Below are 23,059 nucleotides of genomic sequence, written 5' to 3'. Positions count from 1 at the left end.
CCATTTATGCCGGCACTTTTTAAGGCCTGTTAGCCTGATTTTTCATGATTCACAAGAGCAAAAAGTAACACTTTTTAGGTGTTAAACAGTGATGAGCGAACGTGCAGGGATAAGGTGTTATCAATGCTCTGATGCTAACCGAGTGTCTTCGGCGTGCTCGAATAATATTATTATTATCATTATTTATTATGTTCGAGTCCCCGCGACTGCATGTCTCACGGCTGATCAACAGAGGCACCACATGCAGGGACTGTGTAGCAAACAATCCTAAACCCAACAGAGCATCTCTGGAGAGACCTGAAAATGGCTGTCCACCAACGTTCACATCCAACCTGACGGAACTGGAGAGGATCTGTAAGGAAGAATGGCAGAGGATTCCCCAAATCCAGGTGTGAAAAACTTGTTGTATCATTCCCAAGAAGACTCATGGCTGTACTAGTGCAAAAGGTGCTTCTACTCAATACTGAGCCAAGGGTCTGAATAATTATGACTATGTGATATTTCAGTTTTTCTTTTTAAATAAATTTGCAAAAATTTCTACATTTCTGTTTTTTTAGTCAAGATGAGGTGCAGAGTGAACATTAATGTGAAAAAAATGAACTTTTTTGAATTTACCAAATGGCTGCAATGAAACAAACAGTGAAAAATTTTAAGGGGTCTGAATACTTTCTATACCCACTGTATGACATCAGTTTTACACAAAGCATATTACGCTCATGTGAACCTGGTGCCTTCACAAACAGATTTTTTAGGGAAACTAGAATTTTTGGCCATTACTTTTACACAAGTTAAAAATCTCTGCCGACACATATTAGCTTTAAGTAAATTGGGAAATATTAAATGCACTAAAAACAGTAGGCCTCATTTTTCAAAACTTGCCTCCCATAGCAACCAATCAGAGCTCACCTTTCATTTCTTAAACATTACTGGTAAAATGAAAGCTGCCATGTGATTGGTTGCTATGAGCAACAGAGACAGTCATCCACTTAGACATTTTCCATATATCTGTCCTCGCAAAGGGCCCAAAAGATAAAGGAGCCCACTCCCACCTCCAAACCATGTTCTGTCACAGACACATAAAGGAACCCTTGTACTGTCATTGCAAATGGGCCCTCTTGAATTTGTGTAGTATGCTGTAGGTCTGTTGTATTATTCTTAACCGATTTATGACATTTGTTCGATATATTGGTTATATATTGGCCACGGGTATTAAAAACAAGTTTTAATGTGTCTTTCATTTTTTGATTATGTTTTTGTTGCATTTTTTTTCTTTAACAAATCAAGGGCTCCAAGAAAAATCATGAATCTAAAATCACATAATGTTTTTGAAAATATTTTAATGCATTAACTAAAACTACTACAAATAATGCAGGCGCTAAAACACATTATTTAAAATGAAAATATTTGCCAAAAAATTATATTTAAAAAAAAAAAATTAAATTGTTTTTATACTTGAATTTCTTGGCAAAAATTGAAATGACACGATTTGCCCAAAAATACTATTAAAAAACTGCTTTCTTTATGTGAATTTCTGGGCAAAAATTGAAACAATATGTCAAAAATGGTCAAAAACTGTCATTGGCCCTAGCGGGGAAAAAAGTTATGTCACGGCGGCAACATTTGGCTACAGTACCTAAGTAGAGATGAGCGATCCCAAAAAGTTTAGGGTTTCATACCAGATAGTTAATATCCGACACTAAACACCGAACATGGAAGTCCGTTGCAAAGTTCAGAGTTCAATGGGAAATCTGCTAGAGAGAGAGAGAATTTTTTTCCAAATCCAAAGTTTGGGTCTCCATTCTTTTCAATTGGGGTCGGGGTTCTGGTTCAAGTACAGGTGCAGTTCTGGTACCCTAACCAACCTTTGGAATGCCAATTTCCACGAGCCCGCTCATCCCGATACCTAAGGACTCATTCACATGAGTGTATTGTACCGATTTGTGCTGTCTGTGTGCACCAAGGACAGCACACGGAGAGCATATGCAACGATTATGAACGATTATGTGCTAGTGCACATGGCTGACTTTCTACAATGACCAATGGTCTGCATGGAAAAAATTGCAACAAACACTACTTTTATCCGATTTGTGGACCAGAGACTACGGCATGTATATAGGAAGCAGCTCCTACATTTGGATATATGGACAAGCACCAGGAGCTGCACACAGAGCCAGTCACGTCCGCAGTTTAGTATTGAACCCGGCCTTAGGATTAGTAATATGGACCTGTAGGGGCTTAGCATTACTGACAATCATGACATATATTGTGGTATGAATATGGAAGCTTTACCGCAGATTTGACCCTGCAGTTTTTTTCATCAATATGTAATCAATCATTGTGCAAATCCTTCTCAAGGCATCAGGAGTTGTATACAATTGTAGGTAGATAGCTAGATACTTCAGTCCACTTTAAGCTGTTGAGCATCATTTTATAAAATGATATACATGGCAGAATCATCTTCTGCATATGAACAGGAAGATTCCAGACACATTTTGCATACACTTAAAGTAACGGCAATAAAACCTAAGTAGATAAATAGGGTTAATCCTACTGATTATCCATCACTTTCAACAGCTCACGAACAAGCCGGATTCCTAATGGAAAACTAAAAGAATGTATCTTCAGGTAAAGATCTATTGACTTTTTTTTCTTGTTAAGTGCAATTTTTTTCAAAATTCTTGGAAATTGATTTTTTACCCTATCACAATATGTATTAATTAGTGATGAGCGAATATACTCGTTACTCTAGATTTCCCGAGCACGCTCGGGTGACCTCCGAGTATTTTTTAGTGCTCGGACATTTAGTTTTTCTTGCCGCAGCTGAATGATTTACATCTGTTAGCCAGCATAAGTACATGTGGGGATTCCCTAGCAACCAGGCAACCCCCCCATGTACTTATGCTGGCTAACAGATGTAAATCATTCAGCTGCGGCAAGAAAAACTAAATCTCCAAGGGCTATAAAATACTCGGAGGACCCCCGAGCATGCTCAAGAAATCTCGAGTAACGAGCATATTCGCTCATCACTAGTATTAATAAAAAATAGAACTATTTTAATTTTCACATTGGCCAGTGGACCTATTATTGGTGTATTTTTTCACAGAAGACTTTCTTTTACAGACTTTTCATCAGTCTTATTATCGTTACAGGCAGGATTACAATGACAGGTAATACCGCCATATACACCTGATAACCAAAAATCCACCATTCACATACGTTCCCTTCATTCTCGCTGCCTTCACAATTACATTTGCACATGCTCTTTAGATGCTTCAATACAAAAGATATGATCTCAGTCCATTGCTGCTAATGTACATGTTAATTTCCTGAAACAGGAAGTATGAGTTTAAAATTGATCCAGTGGCCAGTGTGAAAATTGTAATATTTATATATTTTTTAATACAGATTTTGATATGCCAAATAAATTATAAAAATAAAAAAAACACATTTAAAGAATAATTGAACCTTTATAACTTTTTTTATGTATTTAAGTGGTGAGGTCCAGGTGTTGAGACCCCCAATAATCTCTAAAACTGCCTCTCGCCCACCCCTCCCAACCCCAGAGGTTAGCAGCTCAAGTAACAGGAGTGCAAAGCTCCCATCTGAACGTACACACAGAGTGGGATATGGATTCAATAGAAAGCATAAGCTTCATAGCCTTTAAAAAGGCTCTCAGATATAAAAAGAAAATGTTATAAAGGTTTATTCTTTAACATGAAAACCTGATTTAAACAGGTCATTTTGTGATGACATGTTCCCTTTAAGAGACACATCACATAAGTTATGGAGTTTCTGTTATCAACCAAGAATGAAATCCAGATAATAAAAAATCCAGATATGCTCAAAATATCAATGTGAAGATGACTTCAGTTGACGTCCTAATACTCAAGCCACCAAGGGAAAACAGCACCAGCAATTATATAATTGCCAGTGGGAGAGAAATTCAACTACATGAAGACATTCATAAAGCAGTTATCTGATAACACATCCAGCTGTGGGACTATAACCAAACACTTCTGCTCATGCAATAAGACTCACGTAAGTTATTCGCAGATGGTCGGGACTGCATGGCTTCATAGTGCTGCATGTGAACGACGAGGTTTGCATCTCTCTCCATGTGGTCCGTCGAGCAGTGGCCCTGTTGCCTCATAACGTCAGCAAGAGCCCTGAGAACAAGAAGAAAGTTGAACTCTCATTATTATTACCATTGCTGTCAAATACGAAGGCCCAAAAGACAGATTATTAACACTGTGAGTTTTATCCATATAAAGGGATTTCAAGTCATTTACAATATTTTCCCTACAAATGTGAATAAATTGGGGGGGCGTGTCCCACTGAATGGGAATCTGTCAGCAGATTTTTGCTAAGGACAGCATGAGGTAGGGGCTGAGACACACATTTCAGGGATGTGTCACTTATTAGGCTGTGTGCTTTTGCTTCAATACAATGAATGTTTTAGCACTGGGAGATTATTATCACTGCCTGGACTATAGCTCATGTGAGCCCTGGTCCGGCCACGCCCCTCCGCTGATAAACAGCTCACTGTCTATAGACAATGTACACAAAAAGCTGTGGTGTGTGCAGGGCTACCTTTCTGAGCTTTGCAACAGGCTACATCTAAAAACTCTGATTGCGTCACAACTTCTGCATCCAGTAAACTAAGTGATACATTACTGGAATGAGGGTCTCTTTTCTTACATTATGCTGCTTTCGAATGAGGCAGCCAAAGCCTGGTGACAGATTCCTTTTAAGATTTTCATTTATCAGTCACAGTAGCAAGTGAACTCACTCTGTAGGCTCCAGCTTGACCAAATATCATACAGTCATCCATATACAGTGTTTGTACAGTAGACCCCCTCTTTGTACCTCATTATATCAAGCAGAGCAGAGAGCCACTGGAAAGACCCTATTTATTTAATCCAATTATTTCCTCTACTGTGTAATTCAGATATTATAAGGTAGAAACATAAAAAACAGCATATATTAGCCAAGTGTAGAGTAATCAGAGAATGATCCTCAAGTTGAGTTATATTTTTTTCTGTGAATTTAATGCTGCTGTTATTGAGGTCTTAGTTACCAAACTGTGAGCATGCCCTTGAGCTCTGCCCTAGGAGGCATGGTAAAGCTGAGAGATTATATTGAAAATAATAAAATAAGTATGTTTTATCTGTAACATTTGGGGGCATCAGAATGGACCATCAGAAATTAGGTATTTATTCTATACAATTCTTTTACATTTTGGGGGCCTTTTTATTTTTTCTTGAATTTTCAGATTAAAAAATCTTAAAATATTGCATTTTTCACACTGGTCACTGGAGCACACAGCTGATATTTCCTGTTTTCTGCAGCTTACATATCAGCTTTTCTGTGTAGATTGAGATAGAGTCATCTCATTAGGCTGCATTCACAGATTGCAGCAAATTTGTGCTTTTAACACCACAATATATTTTTACACTATATTGGAAATCATTCCAAAATAATGCTCATGGCAAAAAAATACATCGTCATTGCAATGTGTGAACACAATCTTATACCTCTTGAAACATGAATGCATGATACCAAAAAAAAATTTTCTCTGCTTAAATATAGATACGATATAAGGGATAGAAACCTAATAAAAGATAACCTAATGGCGTATTACTGCATATACATATAAATGTATAGTGACTGATTTGCATGATTGACTTTCCATGATAAAAGTGTTTTGCGACTTAAGGCTTCCATTTACCATAGTGAAGCATAGCCTGTCCCCAAACCTTTCTGCCCAAGGCCTAAATAACATTTTCTTTCAGACTTCACTACATTTGGAGACACAAAGAACATAATTCCGATGACCCGCATACAGGGCATGCACATAATCACTATTTCCTTTATTTGAGTCTGTGCTGGTATAATTTTGCATACAATTCGTATGAGCCTAGCAAATACATATCAAACTTTGGCCCATGGGACAAATCTTGCCCACTGGGTGGTTATATTTGGCCCACGACATCAGAACTGCCATGATCCATCCCTATGTGTATTGGAGGACTATGTGGTGCCCATAGTATTGTATGGAGGACTATGTGGGGCCAATATTCTGTATGGAGGACTATGTGGTGCTCATAGTATTGTATGGAGGACTATGTGGGGCCACTATTTTGTATGGAGGACTATGTGGTGCCCATAGTACTGTACGGAGGACTATGTGGGACTCATTATTCTGTATGGAGGACTATGTGGGCCACTATTTTGTATGGAGGACTATGTGGAGCCCATAGTACTGTACGGAGGACTATGTGGGACTCATTATTCTGTATGGAGGACTATGTGGGGGCAATTATACGGTTTACTGGTTGGCCCATGACTTTATCCAAGTTTTTCATTTTGGCCTCTGTGTGATGGAGTCTGATATCCCTGGTTTAGCAGGTAATTTGTGAATCAATTCTGTAAGAATAGTCCTTAGTAGTCAGTGGTTTAGCATAAATTTGCTTATATCAGTTGTTTGCTACAAGTTTTGACATTTTTTGCTTTTTGATAACTTGGGTCCATCAGAGGATCTATTTGTATTTTCCTTACTCTGAAAAGCCAATTTGTGCCGCCATTTTTCCATTGTGGTATATTTATAGTGGGCAAGGAAAGTATTCAAACCTCTTGAAATTTTTCACTCTTTGTTTCATTGCAGCCATTTGGTAAATTCAAAAAAGTTCATTTTTCTCATTAATGTACACTTGCACCCCATCTTGACTGAAAAAAACAGAAATGTAGTAATTTTTTAAATTTATTAAAAAAGAAAAACTGAAATATCACATGATCATAAGTATTCAGACCCTTTGCTCAGTATTGAGTAGAAGCACCCTTTTGAGCTAGTACAGACATGAGTCTTTTTTTGAATGATACAGCAAGGTTTCACACCTGGATTTGGGGATCCTCTGCCATTCTTCCTTGCAGTTCCTCTCCAGTTCCGTCAGGTTGGATGGTGAACGTTGGTGGACAGGTCTCTCCAGAAACGCTCAATTGGGTTTAGGTCAGGGCTCTGGCTGGGCCAGTCAGGAATGGTCACAGAGTTGTTCTGAAGCCACTAATTTGTTATTTTAGCTGTGTTCTTAGGGTCATTGTCTTGTTGGAAGGTAAACCTTCGGCCAAGTCTGAGGTCCAGAGCACTCTGGAAGAGATTTTCATCCAGAATATCTCTGTACTTGGCCGCATTCATGTTTCTTTAAATGTCAACCTGCCATCCTGTCCCTGCAGCTAAAAAACACCCCCATAGCATGATGCTGCCACCACCATGTTTCACTGTTGGGGTTGTATTGGGCAGGTGATGAGCAGTGCCTGGTTTTCTCAACACATACCGCTTAGAATTATCACCAAAGAGGTCTATCTTCATCTCATCAGACCAGAGAATCTTATTTCACATAGTCTGAGAGTGCTTCATGTGTTTTTTAGCAAACTCTATGCGGGCTTTCATATGTCTTGCACTGAGGAGAGGCTTCCATCAGGCCACTCTGCAATAAAGACCCGACTGGTGGAGGGCTGCAGTGATAGTTGACTTTGTGAAACTTTCTCCCATCTCCCTACTGCATCTCTGGAATTCAGCCACAGTGATCTTGAGGTTCATCTTTACCTCTCTTACCAAGGCTCTTCTCCCACGACTGCTCAGTTTGGCTGGATGGCCAGGTCTAGGAAGACTTCTGGTGGTTCCAAACGTCTTCCATTTAAGGATTATGGAGGCCACTGTGCTCTTACGAACCTTGAGTCCTGCAGAAATTCTTTTGTAACTTTAGCCAGATCTGTGCCTTGCCACAATTCTGTTTCTGAGCTCCTTGGCCAGTTCCTTTGACCCCATGATTCTCATTTGGTCTGACATGCACTGTAAGCTGTGAGGTCTTATATAGACACGTGTGTGCCTTTCCAAATCAAGTCCTATAAGTTGAATTAAACATAGCTGGACTCCAATGAAGAAGTAGAACCATCTCAAGGAGGATTACAAGGAAATGGACAGAATGTGACCTAAATATGAGTGGCTGAGCAAAGGGTCTGAATACTTATGACCATGTGATATTTCAGTTTTTCTTTTTTATTAATTTTGCAAAAATTTCTACATCTCTGTTGTTTTTGAGTCAAGATGGGGTGCAGAGTGTACATTAATGTGAGAAAAAAATGAACTTTTTTTTAATTTACCAAATGGCTGCAATGAAACAAAGAGTGAATTTAAAGGGGTCTGAATACTTTCCGTACCTACTGTAGATACAGGACAGTAGGGGTGATAGATAGTCTCAAACAGTATAAATAAGGAAACCTTAATAAAAATGTAAAATAATGCAATAAAAGCACATAAAGCTCTTTCTTGATCTGACAAGTAGATATTATCTAATGATCACTGTTTGCACACTCATTCATGTAATTTGTTCTGACCCAATTTCATAGGCCAACATAATTTTTTTTCTCTATTTCCAACACAAAACAATGCATCTGTCATATTATATTAAGTTATTTCAATAAGCCACATTTCCTGATTTAATAAAACTCAACACAACTTGACACATGAGTCACAACAAATCAGAATATTTATACAAAAGACTGGTCTTTTAGGGGTAAGTAACAGCCACCCCGAGCACAGAATATTCTGTAGTTCTCTAAATTTTGGTCTGGTCTTAGTCATGAAACACTTACTTTGCTAATGTGGTAGTACTAATGAATAGCATTAGCTAATTAATTAGTGTAAATCTATCGATAGATGCATGTGCTAGGAAGATGATATATATTATATGAAAGCTTAGTGATAGAAAGCAATATATTATGGTGAGAAAATGTATAGACTATTTAAATATTAACACTAGGACATGAAGAAAAACAATCTTGTGTATAATGTCATGTGTACTACAAAATTTAAAATTCCCTGCAGCACTCCCGCAGGCACAGCAGAATACTGCAGATGTTTATCACGCCAGCTCAGATTCCCTTAGTGTATGATTGGACTGGGTCATTAGGCCACAAGATGATCCTCTTAGGCAACAAGGGCCTGATAAATAAGGTCCCCCAAAGGCCCATCAGAAGAAAACTTCATCCAAATACATTATGATGTTGAAGACAACCACTTGTCGCTAGGATCTCTTTCTTATGGATCAGTGACCTACTTGACCTTACTGATGGTAGGTCCTGTGTGTGCAATGATAACAACAAAGTTCATGTAGGAGAAGTACCAACATAATCTGTAAAATGTATGGTGGCATGTGTTATGATCTGGTGGCCTAGGAGCAGCATGGGATGTACTCTGGAGAAGGTGGTACCTGTACTGACCGCAGACCCTGAACTTAACACCGCAGAAGTAAATCGGCGTTTAAGCTCCTGAAAGGCAGAAACAGCCGCAGAGGACCAATTCGCCACATCAGCGTTTAACCACACTGGAGAAGTTGGCAATGAAACGGCGATAAAAATTAGCAAAGCCCAAAAATTTCTGAAGGCTCTTCACAGAAGTGGGCTGGATCCAATCATGAATGGCCTGAACCTTAACCGGATCCATTTCTATAGATGAAGGAGAAAAAATGAAGCCCAAAAAAGAAACCTTCTGTACTCCAAAGAGGCACTTAGACCCCTTCACGAACAAAGCATTATCACGGAGGATCTGAAATACCATCCTGACTTGTTTCACATGAGACTCCCAATCATCGGAAAAAATCAAAATATCATCCAAATATACAATCATGAATTTATCAAGATAATTCCGAAATACATCATGCATGAAGGACTGAAACACAGATGGGGCATTAGAGAGCCCGAATGGCATCACAAGGTATTCAAAATGGCCCTCGGGCGTATTAAACGCAGTTTTCCATTCGTCACCCTGCTTAATACGAACAAGATTATATGCCCCTCGAAGGTCAATCTTAGTAAACCAACTAGCCCCCTTAATCCTAGCAAACAAATCAGAAAGCAAAGGCAAAGGGTATTGGAATTTGACCGTGATTTTATTCAAGAGGCGATAATAAATACAGGGTCTCAAGGAGCCATCCTTCTTGGCAACAAAAAAAAACCTGCTCCCAATGGTGAAGAAGATGGCCGAATATGCCCCTTCTCCAAAGATTCCTTAACATAACTCCGCATGGCGGCATGTTCTGGCACAGACAGGTTAAAAAGTCGGCCCTTAGGGAACTTACAACCTGGAATCAAGTCGATAGCACAATCACAGTCCCTATGCGGTGGAAGGGAACTGAACTTGGGCTCATCAAATACATCCTGGAAATCTGACAAAAACTCAGGAATTTCATAAGAGGGGGAGGAGGTAATTGACATCAAAGGAACGTCACCATGAACCCCCTGACAACCCCAACTAGTCACAGACATAGATTTCCAATCTAATACCGGATTATGCACCTGTAACTATGGGAAACCCAGCACAATAGCATCATGCAAATTATGCAACACCAGAAAATGACAATCTTCCTGATGAGCTGGCGCCATACACATGGTCAGCTGTGTCCAAAACTGAGGTTTATTTTTAGCCAGCGGTGTAGCATCAATGCCCCTCAAAGGAATAGGACTCTGCAAAGGCTGCAAAGGGAACCCACAACGTCTGGCAAATTCTAAGTCTATTAAGTTTAAGGCGGCGCCTGAATCCACAAATGCCATGACAGAAAATGACGATAATGAGCAGATCAGGGTCACAGATAACAGAAATTTAGGTTGTACCGTACTGATGGTAACAGAACTAGCGATTCTCTTAGTACGCTTAGGGCAATCAGAAATAACATGAGCAGAATCGTCGCAGTAAAAACACAACCTATTCTGACGTCTGAATCCTTGTTGTTCAGCTCTAGACACAATCCTATCACACTGCATAGGCTCAGGACTCTGCTCGGAAGACAACGCCACAACGCGCACAACTCTGCGCTCGCGCAAGCACCGATCAATCTGAATGGCCAGAGACATAGAATCACTCAGACCAGCAGGCGTGGCTGAAAATTGCAGCCAAGGCATCCTCATTCCATCTAGTCAGCACAGACCATTTTCTAAATTTCTGGCAATATAATTCTGCCGCTTCTTGACCCTGAGACAGGGCCAACAAGGTCTTCTCAGCATGATCCACTGAATTAGGTTCATCGTACAATAACCCTAGCGCTTGAAAAAGGGTGTCTACATTAAGCAAAGCAGGATTTCCAGCTTCCAGGGAGAACGCCCAATCCTGAGGGTCACCGCGCAGCAGAGAGATGACTATTTTAACCTGCTGGATGGGATCACCAGAGGAACGGGGTTTCAGAGCTAAAAACAGTTTACAGTTATTTTTAAAGCTCAAAAATTTGGACCTGTCACCAAAAAACAAATCAGGAGTTGGAATTCTAGGCTCCTGAACTCCCAGAGGTAAAGAGGAAAGACAAGGCACAACAGACTACAGAAAAAAAAATGGCTCAGCACTTTTCTTTCCTTCTTCTGAGATGCAATTAACTCATTGTTGGCCAGTTGTACTGTTATGATCTGGTGGCCTAGGAGCAGCATGGGACGTACTCTGGAGAAGGTGGTGCCTGTACTGACCGCAGACCCTGAACTTAACACCGCAATTAGAAGTAGCCGTGGAATGTACCTAACACTCCCTGGACATCTCGACACAGCCGGAGGACTAATTACCCCTAGAGATAGAAAAGGGAAAACTATCTTGCCTCAGAGAAAATCCCCAAAGGATAGACAGCCCCCCACAAATATTGACTGTGAGAGGAGAGGGAAATAACATATGCAGACCGAAATCAGAATTTAGCAAAGGAGGCCACTTCTAGCTAAATAGAAAGGATAGGACAGAGCACTATGCGGTCAGTATTAAAACACTAGAAAATATCCACCACAGAAAATACAAAATCTCCACATCTAACTAAAGACGTGGAGGGTATATCTGCATCTCCAGAGATACCAGCTTGGCTGAAGAAATCCTTATACAGACCAAGCTGGACAAAACAAAACATGGAAAATAACTTAAATGATCAGGCCCACAGCATGTGGACTGCAAAAAACAAAGCCAGAACTTATCTTTGTTGAAATGAACAGCAAGCAAGAGAGACCAGGCAGGGAAGTGAATCCTCCAGGAAACAATGGACAACTGGCACTAACTAAAGGGTCAAGCAAGGCTAAATAGCCCAGTCAGAATTGCAATAAGTGGACACACCTGATGAATGCTGCGATCCAAAGACAGCAGCGCTACCACTTATAACCACCGGAGGGAGCCCAAGAGCAGAATTCACAACAGGCATGTAAAAGTTTGGGTACTCCTGGTCATAATTAAGCAAGTTGAAAATGAAATTATCTCTAAAAGGCATAAAGTTAAAGATTACACATTTCCTTTGAATTTTAGGCAATAAAAAGTAAATATGTTGTTATTTTTACATTTTAAAAATTACAAAAAGGAAAATTGGTCGATGCAAAACTTGGCACCCTTGGAGAATTCTGTGTTCAGATAACTTTGACCAAGGTTTAAGACCTTAATTAGCCTGTTAGGGTTATGGCTTGTTCACTATCATTGTTAAGCAAGGCAGGTGATGCAAATTTCTTAGCTTTCTAAAAACCCAGCCTTCTCTAACCTTGCGCCAAAAAACAGCAGCCATGGGTTCTTCTAAGCAATTAAGAAATGGCAGTTGACAGGAACAGTGGAGGTCAAGGTAAATTCTGAAAGACTAAACAAACTTTTAGTGAGGTCTGCTCATAGAGAGGCAAATCAGAACCCTCGCTATGCTAAAGAACATCTAAACAAGCCTGATACATTTTGAAAACAAGTCCTGTGGACCGATTAGGTTAAAATTGAACTCTTTGGCCACAATGATCAAAGGTATGTATGGAGAAAAAAAGGGCACAGAAGTTCAGAAAAAGAACGTCTCGCCAACCATTAAGCATGGGGGTGGATCATTCATGCTTTGGGGTTGTGTTGCAGCTGATGGCACGGGGGAACATTTCATAGGTAGACGGAATAATGGATTCAATTAAATTTCAACAAATTCTTATTGCAAATATAACACCATTAGGAAAGAGTAAATGTGCTCAGTGATACTTGGATGTCACTCGAGTATCTGGATGCTCGGATGTGCCCAGAACTTCATGAGCATTGTTTGGTGCTGGGATGTAATGCTTGAATCCCCACCAGCATGTTTGGAGCCTGTTACACAGCCAATAAACATGCAGGAATTGCCTGCCAGTCACTGTAATGTTGTAGCCATTTTGATAGTTGCATTACTGTGATTGGCTTGCCAGCTCAGATGTTATAAAAGAACATGGGTCGCCATGCTCAGCACGCAGATGTCATTGCACAGGTTAGCGACAGGTGTGATTGGAGGGAGAGTGTTATCCAGGCCTGTGTGTGCACAGTTTATCTAATTAGAGTTCTCTTGTGTGATACTGGTACTGATGCTGAACCATCATATTAACAGTCCTTCTAAGGGCTAATCCAGTGCTTTGCTGTTTGTATCAGATATATTCCGCATTTAGCATAGGGACAGATGCAGGAGCAGGGGGAATGGTAGAATGCAGCCTATAGGCAGGGCTTAGGGTTTGCAGTCCGTTGCTAAATATATAGCTGCTGCATGTGACCACATTCTGTTTTTTGGGGATTAAAACATTTACTATATTGTCATCCATATGGTTTAACGTGTTTAGTGTTACATAAGGGTGGCATCTAAATCTCTAAAAAAAAGTTAACATTTTCTTCTGGATTGAATTAGTCATCCATAGACTTTAACTCACTGCTTAATGTTTACATTACGATGGTAAAAACTCCCAAAAATAGTTAAAACATTTTTTCTGGATTCAATTAGTCATCCATACATTTTACCGTGCTTTCTTTAAAATGATGATGGCTTAAAAATTTTTAAAACCGCTTGGCCTGGTACAGTTCATAAAATATTTTTGTTCCATAAATTGGTTATTGTCATTCATGCAGTTTAACATGCTTAGGATAAAATTACGGTGGTTTAGAAATGTTTAAAACCGCTTGGTCTGGTACAGTTCACAAAAGATCTTTGTTCCAAAAATGGACTATTGTCATTCATACAGTTTCACCTGCTTTGTGGGACATTTTGCCCTGCTGCACATGTACAAATTTGGTTGTTCAAAAATTGACTATTAAACTCACCAAAACTGACGCTTTTTAAAGTTAGTTAAAAATACTGAGTTTAATTATTACCATAATGAGCAAAAACATAAATATTAAAACACATAAAGTGTTATAACTGGGAAAGAAGGGGGAAAAAAACAAGGAAAGGAAAGGCGGGTATGGCATCAAAGTGGCATAATCTATGTCAGGTGCATAAAGGGCTATAGTACGCAGTGTTCAAAAGAGATTATAATCAATACATATATGTTTTGTCTGTATAAATATAAGGACACATATTATATGCATACAATCAATCAGCTGAAACTGCAGGCAGTAGGGATCAGGCACCTCGTAAACATAGGGTACATAATCTTACCAGTATATATTGTGCGTAAAAATAAAGTTTATTAAAGAAGGTGCCAGAGCACTACTGCGAGCAGGGCTGAAATATACATAGACAACAAGACCCTAAATGTGAACCATGAGATCTAATTACCTTATAAAAGCCAACAGCCAGGGACCCACCACACCCGACGCGCATTTTGCTATGTAAAGCTATCTCCCATGAGCAGGGCTGAAATATACATAGACAACTAGACCCTAAATGCGAACCATGAGATCTAATTACCTTATAAAAGCCAATAGCCAGGGACCCACCACACCCGATGAGCTTCGTCCCCTGAAAACCTACCCAGGTTTGCCAGCGCTTCTGGTTAAAGTACGCCGTGTCAGTGCCTATTTCCGTAAGTCAGCTACAGTTGCCACTCTGGCAATGTTGCAGCAGCGCATGCAAGTGCCAGCTCAGCGACTGATGTGCAATGTGACCACGCGCTGCAACTCCACACTAGACATGCTGGCAATGCTTTGTCAGTAGCAGAGGCCAGTTGTAGATTACCAGTTCTAACAAGCCCGTCGGTATTCTAGTTAGCCTCCGCACATAATAACTGAAGAGTGGGCATGTCTGACATTTGTGCATGTCTGACATTTGTGCAGTTCTAAAAGACTTAGAGGACTCCATAAAGATGGTGAGCGGTGATGCCGCCATCATCAGTGCAATAATCCCACTTCTGTGCCTAATTAAACAGTCGCTGCTGACAACTAAACATGAAGCTTTGCTTGCGTACCAGGTGGAGATGGAGGAAGACATGAGACAGGGAGATACTACCAAGCCCAGCCTCATCTCATCTGCTCAGCACAGATTGGGTAACAATGAGAAGGTGGAGGCTGAGGAGCAGAAGGAGGAACAGAAGCTGGCTGAGCAACAGAGGCTAGTACCCACACAATCTTCATCCCATCTCTCCTACGTTGATGGGCTGAGGAGGGGAATGAGGAGGAAGAGATGAAGGAGGTGATGGAGAGTAGTCATCATAGTAGAGACAGGGAAGTGTTGGCTGTAGGGAGCTTGGCACATTTGGCAGATTTTTTGCACCGCAGCCTTTCCCATGACCCTCGCATTACATTCATCTTGGCCAAAAAAGAGTACTGGTTGTTTACCCTGCTAAACCCATGCTAAAAGGAGAACCTTGCATCTCTCTTACTGAGGAGGAGTGGTCTACTAAAATGGTGCTATACCAGAAGGTTATTGTGGAAAATATGTTGAAAAAATTCCCAGCAGATATTAGTGGCAGGGGGCAAGCTTCCTCCTTGTCCAACCAAGAAGGTGAAGCGAGGAAGACACGCACCAGATACAGTAGAGGCAGGGTAAACTGTCAAAAGCTGTCTCATGTACAGCACCATGGAATTAATGGTGCTATATAAATAAATAATAATAAATAATAATAAAAAGCATGGGCTAATTTAATTACATCATTCCAGCATCCAGGCCCTGCTGTTCATGTATTTTTGATGAGGAGAGAAACATTTTAAAGATGGTCAAGCAATACATGGCCAACAAAAACAGATTACTCCCTAATTCCTATACAGTCTTCAGCTTTTCAAAGCTGGACACCTGGCATGAGCTGTACTTCTATGCCTTGGAGGTGCTGTACTGCCCTGCCGCTAGCAGTTTGTCTGAGCTGGTTTTTAGCACTGCCAGTGAGGTCATATAAGACAGGCGCTTTCGCCTGTCAACAGAAGGTGCTGACAGGCTCAATCTGATAAAAATGAACAAAGCCGTCAAGGGTCTATGGATGACCCTGCTTGTAATTTTTGGCATGCATTGCACTTAGTGCAAAACTTTTATGAGTGTGGGAGTACCACAACTATACTTTGTTTAAAATATTTGAATGAAATACTACAGATGGTGCCCTGAAGAGTGTATTGATGACCCTGCTTGGAATTTTTGACAAGCTTTGCACTTAGTACAGATGTTTTATGAGTGTGGGAGTAGCACAACTACACTTTGTTCATAATATTTAAATGAGATACTACAGTTGGTGCATTGAAGGATGTATGTCATGATTCTCAATGGCGAGAGAACATAGCCCAGCATATATGAGAACTAGCTCTTGGAAGATGGAAACTATACTGACCATGAACTAAACCTGTCGCACAACTAGAAGTGGCCGGGTAGCATGCCTACGTTTTTTATCCCTAGATGCCCAGCGCCAGCCGGAGAACTACCTAATCCTAGCAGAGGAAAAGACAGTCCTGGCTCACCTCTAGAGAAACTTTCCCAAAAGGCAGACAGAGGCCCCCACATATATTGGCGGTGATTTTAGATGAAATGACAAACGTAGTATGAAAATAGGTTTAGCAAAATCGAGGTCCGCTTACTAGATAGCATGAAGACAGAAAGGGCACTTTCATGGTCAGCAGAAAACCCTATCAAAACACCATCCAGAAATTACTTTAAGACTCTAGCGTTAACTCATAACACCAGAGTGGCAATTTCCGCTCACAAGAGCTTTCCAGACACAGTAACGAAACAGCAGCTGTGAACAGGAACAAAATGCAAAAACACACAAGGACAAAAGTCCAACTTAGCTAGGAGTTGTCTAGTAGCAGGAACATGCACAGAGGGCTTCTGATTACATTGTTGACCGGCATGAAACTGACAGAGGAGCAAGGTTATATAGCGACTCCCACATCCTGATAGGAGCAGGTGAACAGAGGGGATGATGCACACAAGTACAATTCCACAAGTGGCCACCGGGGGAGCCCAGAATCCAATTTCACAACAGTACCCCCCCCTCAAGGAGGGGGCACCGAACCCTCACCAGAACCACCAGGGCGATCAGGATGAGCCCTATGAAAGGCACGGACAAGATCGGAGGCATGAACATCAGAGGCAGTGACCCAAGAATTATCCTCCTGACCGTATCCCTTCCATTTGACCAGATACTGGAGTTTCCGTCTGGAAACACGAGAGTCTAAGATCTTTTCCACCACGTACTCCAACTCACCCTCAACCAACACCGGAGCAGGAGGCTCAACGGAAGGCACAGCCGGTACCTCATACCTGCGCAACAATGAGCGATGAAAAACATTATGAATCGAAAAGGATGCAGGGAGGTCCAAACGGAAGGACACAGGGTTAAGAATCTCCAATATCTTGTACGGGCCGATGAACCGAGGCTTAAACGTAGGAGAAGAAACCCTCATAGGGACAAAACGAGAAGACAACCACACCAAGTCCCCAACACAAAGCCGAGGACCAACACGACGACGGCGGTTGGCAAAAAGCTGAGTCTTCTCCTGGGACAACTTCAAATTGTCCACCACCTGCCCCCAAATCTGATGCAACCTCTCCACCACAGCATCCACTCCAGGACAATCCGAAGATTCCACTTGACCGGAGGAAAATCGAGGATGAAACCCCGAATTACAGAAAAACGGGGACACCAAGGTGGCAGAGCTGGCCCGATTATTGAGGGCGAACTCCGCCAAAGGCAAAAAAGCAACCCAATCATCCTGATCCGCAGACACAAAACACCTCAAATATGTCTCCAAGGTCTGATTAGTCTCGGTCTGGCCATTAGTCTGAGGATGGAAAGCAGACGAAAAAGACAAATCTATGCCCATCCTAGCACAGAATGCCCGCCAAAATCTAGACACGAATTGGGTCCCTCTGTCAGAAACGATATTCTCCGGAATACCATGCAAACGAACAACATTTTGAAAAAACAGAGGAACCAACTCGGAAGAAGAAGGCAACTTAGGCAAGGGAACCAGATGGACCATCTTAGAGAAACGGTCACACACCACCCAGATGACAGACATCTTCTGAGAAACAGGCAGATCCGAAATAAAATCCATCGAGATGTGCGTCCAAGGCCTCTTCGGGATAGGCAAGGGTAACAACAATCCACTAGCCCGAGAACAACAAGGCTTGGCCCGAGCACAAACGTCACAAGACTGCACAAAGCCTCGCACATCTCGTGACAGGGAAGGCCACCAGAAGGACCTTGCCACCAAATCCCTGGTACCAAAGATTCCAGGATGACCTGCCAACGCAGAAGAATGAACCTCAGAGATGACTCTACTGGTCCAATCATCAGGAACAAACAGTCTACCAGGTGGGCAACGATCAGGTCTATCCGCCTGAAACTCCTGCAAGGCCCGCCGCAGGTCTGGAGAAACGGCAGACAATATCACTCCATCTTTAAGGATACCTGTGGGCTCAGAATTACCAGGGGAGTCAGGCTCAAAACTCCTAGAAAGGGCATCCGCCCTAACATTCTTAGAACCCGGTAGGTAAGACACCACAAAATTAAACCGAGAGAAAAACAACGACCAGCGCGCCTGTCTAGGATTCAGGCGCCTGGCAGACTCAAGGTAAATTAAATTTTTGTGGTCAGTCAATACCACCACCTGATGTCTGGCCCCCTCAAGCCAGTGACGCCGCTCCTCAAAAGCCCACTTCATGGCCAAAAGCTCCCGATTCCCAATATCATAATTCCGCTCGGCGGGCGAAAATTTACGGGAAAAAAAGGCACAAGGTCTCATCACGGAGCAGTCGGAACTTCTCTGCGACAACACCGCCCCAGCTCCGATTTCAGAAGCGTCGACCTCAACCTGAAAAGGAAGAGCAACATCAGGCTGACGCAACACTGGGGCGGAAGAAAAGCGGCGCTTGAGCTCCCGAAAGGCCTCCACAGCATCAGGGGACCAATCAGCAACATCAGCACCCTTCTTAGTCAAATCAGTCAATGGTTTTACAACATCAGAAAAACCAGCAATAAATCGACGATAAAAGTTAGCAAAGCCCAAAAATTTCTGAAGACTCTTAAGAGAAGAGGGCTGCGTCCAATCACCAATAGCCTGAACCTTGACAGGATCCATCTCGATGGAAGAGGGGGAAAAAATGTATCCCAAGAAGGAAATCTTTTGAACCCCAAAAACACACTTAGAACCCTTCACACACAAGGAATTAGACCGCAAAACCTGAAAAACCCTCCTGACCTGCTGGACATGAGAGTCCCAGTCATCCGAAAAAATCAGAATATCATCCAGATACACAATCATAAATTTATCCAAATAATCGCGGAAAATGTCATGCATAAAGGACTGGAAGACTGAAGGGGCATTTGAAAGACCAAAAGGCATCACCAAATACTCAAAATGGCCCTCGGGCGTATTAAATGCGGTTTTCCACTCATCCCCCTGCTTGATTCGCACCAAATTATACGCCCCACGGAGATCAATCTTAGAGAACCACTTGGCCCCCTTTATACGAGCAAACAAATCAGTAAGCAGTGGTAACGGATATTGATATTTAACCGTGATTTTATTCAAAAGTCGATAATCAATACACGGCCTCAAAGAGCCGTCTTTCTTAGACACAAAGAAAAAACCGGCTCCTAAGGGAGATGACGAAGGACGAATATGTCCCTTTTCCAAGGACTCCTTTATATATTCCCGCATAGCCGCGTGTTCAGGCACAGACAGATTAAATAAACGACCCTTAGGGAATTTACTACCCGGGATCAAGTCTATGGCACAATCGCACTCCCGGTGCGGAGGTAGTGAACCAACCTTGGGTTCTTCAAAAACGTCACGAAAGTCAGACAAGAATTCAGGAATCTCAGAGGGAATAGATGATGAAATGGAAACCAAAGGTACGTCCCCATGAGTTCCTTTACATCCCCAGCTTAACACAGACATAGCTCTCCAGTCGAGAACTGGGTTATGAGATTGCAGCCATGGTAATCCCAGCACCAAAACATCATGTAGATTATACAGCACCAAAAAGCGAATAACCTCCTGGTGATCCGGATTAACACGCATAGTCACTTGTGTCCAGTATTGTGGTTTATTACTAGCCAATGGGGTGGAGTCAATCCCTTTCAGAGGTATCGGAGCCTCCAATGGCTCCAAATCATACCCACAGCGTTTGGCAAAGGACCAATCCATAAGACTCAAAGCAGCGCCAGAGTCGACATAGGCGTCCGCGGTAATAGATGACAAAGAACAAATCAGGGTCACAGATAGAATAAACTTAGACTGTAAAGTGCTAATTGAAACAGACTTGTCAGGCTTCTTAGTACGCTTAAAGCATGCTGATATAACATGAGTTGAATCACCACAATAGAAGCACAACCCATTTTTTCGTCTAAAATTCTGCCGCTCGCTTCTGGACAGAATTCTATCACATTGCATATTTTCTGGCGTTTTCTCAGTAGACACCGCCAAATGGTGCACAGGTTTGCGCTCCCGCAGACGCCTATCGATCTGAATAGCCATCGTCATGGACTCATTCAGACTCGCAGGCACAGGGAACCCCACCATAACATCCTTAATGGCATCAGAGAGACCTTCTCTGAAAATCGCCGCCAGGGCGCACTCATTCCACTGAGTAAGCACAGACCATTTGCGGAATTTTGGGCAGTATATTTCAGCTTCATCTTGCCCCTGAGACAAGGACATCAAGGCCTTTTCCGCCTGAAGCTCTAAATGAGGTTCCTCATAAAGCAACCCCAAGGCCAGAAAAAACGCATCCACATTGAGCAACGCAGGATCCCCTGGTGCCAATGCAAAAGCCCAGTCCTGAGGGTCGCCCCGGAGCAAGGAAATTACAATCCTGACCTGCTGTGCAGGGTCTCCGGCAGAGCGAGACTTCAGGGACAAAAACAATTTGCAATTATTTTTAAAATTTTGAAAGTGAGATCTATTCCCCGAGAAGAATTCAGGCAAAGGAATTCTAGGCTCAGACATAGGTGCATGAACAACAAAATCTTGCAAATTTTGTACCTTTGTGGCGAGATTATTCAAACCTGTAGCTACACTCTGAAGATCCATTTGAAACAGGTGAACACAGAGCCATTCAAGGATTAGAAGGAGAGAAAGAGAGGAAGGCTGCAGTATAGGCAGACTAGCAAGTGATTCAATTAAGAGCACACTCAGAACTAGAGGGAAAAAAAAAAAAAAAAAAAATTGTAGCAGACTTCTTTTTTCTCTCCTTTCTCAGCCAGTAATTTAACCCTTTTTTGGGCCGGTCAAACTGTCATGATTCTCAATGGCGAGAGAACATAGCCCAGCATATATGAGAACTAGCTCTTGGAAGATGGAAACTATACTGACCATGAACTAAACCTGTCGCACAACTAGAAGTGGCCGGGTAGCATGCCTACGTTTTTTATCCCTAGATGCCCAGCGCCAGCCGGAGAACTACCTAATCCTAGCAGAGGAAAAGACAGTCCTGGAAAACCTCTAGAGAAACTTTCCCAAAAGGCAGACAGAGGCCCCCACATATATTGGCGGTGATTTTAGATGAAATGACAAACGTAGTATGAAAATAGGTTTAGCAAAATCGAGGTCCGCTTACTAGATAGCATGAAGACAGAAAGGGCACTTTCATGGTCAGCAGAAAACCCTATCAAAACACCATCCAGAAATTACTTTAAGACTCTAGCGTTAACTCATAACACCAGAGTGGCAATTTCCGCTCACAAGAGCTTTCCAGACACAGTAACGAAACAGCAGCTGTGAACAGGAACAAAATGCAAAAACACACAAGGACAAAAGTCCAACTTAGCTAGGAGTTGTCTAGTAGCAGGAACATGCACAGAGGGCTTCTGATTACATTGTTGACCGGCATGAAACTGACAGAGGAGCAAGGTTATATAGCGACTCCCACATCCTGATAGGAGCAGGTGAACAGAGGGGATGATGCACACAAGTACAATTCCACAAGTGGCCACCGGGGGAGCCCAGAATCCAATTTCACAACAGATGTATGGATGACCCTGTTGTAATTTTTGGCAGGCTTTGCACTTAGTGCACAGCCTTCATGAATCTAGAAGAACCACTACATGACAATTTGAACAGAATATGTATGAAGCTTTCCTTTATGTCTAATACACGGTGTATCTGAGTCCCTCTACCATCAAATATTTGGAAGTTCTTGCTTCCTTCATAAATTACACTGAAATTTCCAATTTTTTAATAAAGATTTCAATTTTGGCTTACTTAAATTATTTATTTTTTAAATAGTTTTTCAATTTTTCCTTATATACAAGTCATTATACAGGACAGAATGTTTTCTAAACATTTTTTTCCTGTAAACTCCAATTTTATGTCGATTTTGAATGTTTTATTTTCCGTCCTTAAAGTGTAGTAAAAGTGTAACACCATTGTTCTCAGCAGCGATCTAGGAGTGAGAGATGCTTACAGGGATCTTCCCTATGCTATTATCCTTCCATTCAGCACTTTTTCCATCCATTTCAACATTTTCACTGCCCCCAGACCTCCTTGTAGGGTCTGCCGGAAAAATGCTTAGATTTTCCACTGAATCCCATTGACTACCCGAGTTACTCATTTCGAGTAACGAGCACCAGAGCAATTTAGTGCTCGCTCATCCCTAAACACTATCTGTAAAAAAGCTGAAGTTGAAAAAAGAATAGCTTCTACACATGGATAAACATAATTGAAAATCTGTGGCTAGATCTTGAAACAGCAGTGCATGCAAGACGACCCAGGAATCTTATAAAACTGGAAACATTTGCCAAGGAAGAATCCATGAAAATCCCTCAAACAAGAAATGAAAGACTGTTGGCTGGCAGTGGCTACAAAAAGTGTTTACAAGCTGTGATACTTGCAAATGTGGGTGGTACTAGATACTAACCATGTAGGGTG

General features: G+C 41.7%; 1 protein-coding gene across 1 annotated transcript in view; it reads right to left on the bottom strand.

Moving 5' to 3' along the window:
* Window positions 1-23,059, bottom strand: part of SHISA9 (shisa family member 9) — a 466,870-nt gene that overhangs the window by 305,507 nt on the left and 138,304 nt on the right. The window contains exon 2 of the mRNA XM_077275158.1: window positions 4,039-4,166. Within this exon, the coding sequence (XP_077131273.1) occupies window positions 4,039-4,166 (128 nt within the window). The remainder of the gene's footprint in view (window positions 1-4,038; window positions 4,167-23,059) is intronic.

This window comes from Ranitomeya variabilis, chromosome 7 (assembly GCF_051348905.1).
Source record: "Ranitomeya variabilis isolate aRanVar5 chromosome 7, aRanVar5.hap1, whole genome shotgun sequence".
Lineage (NCBI taxonomy): Eukaryota > Metazoa > Chordata > Amphibia > Anura > Dendrobatidae > Ranitomeya > Ranitomeya variabilis.
This window is presented reverse-complemented; position numbering and strand designations above follow the sequence as displayed.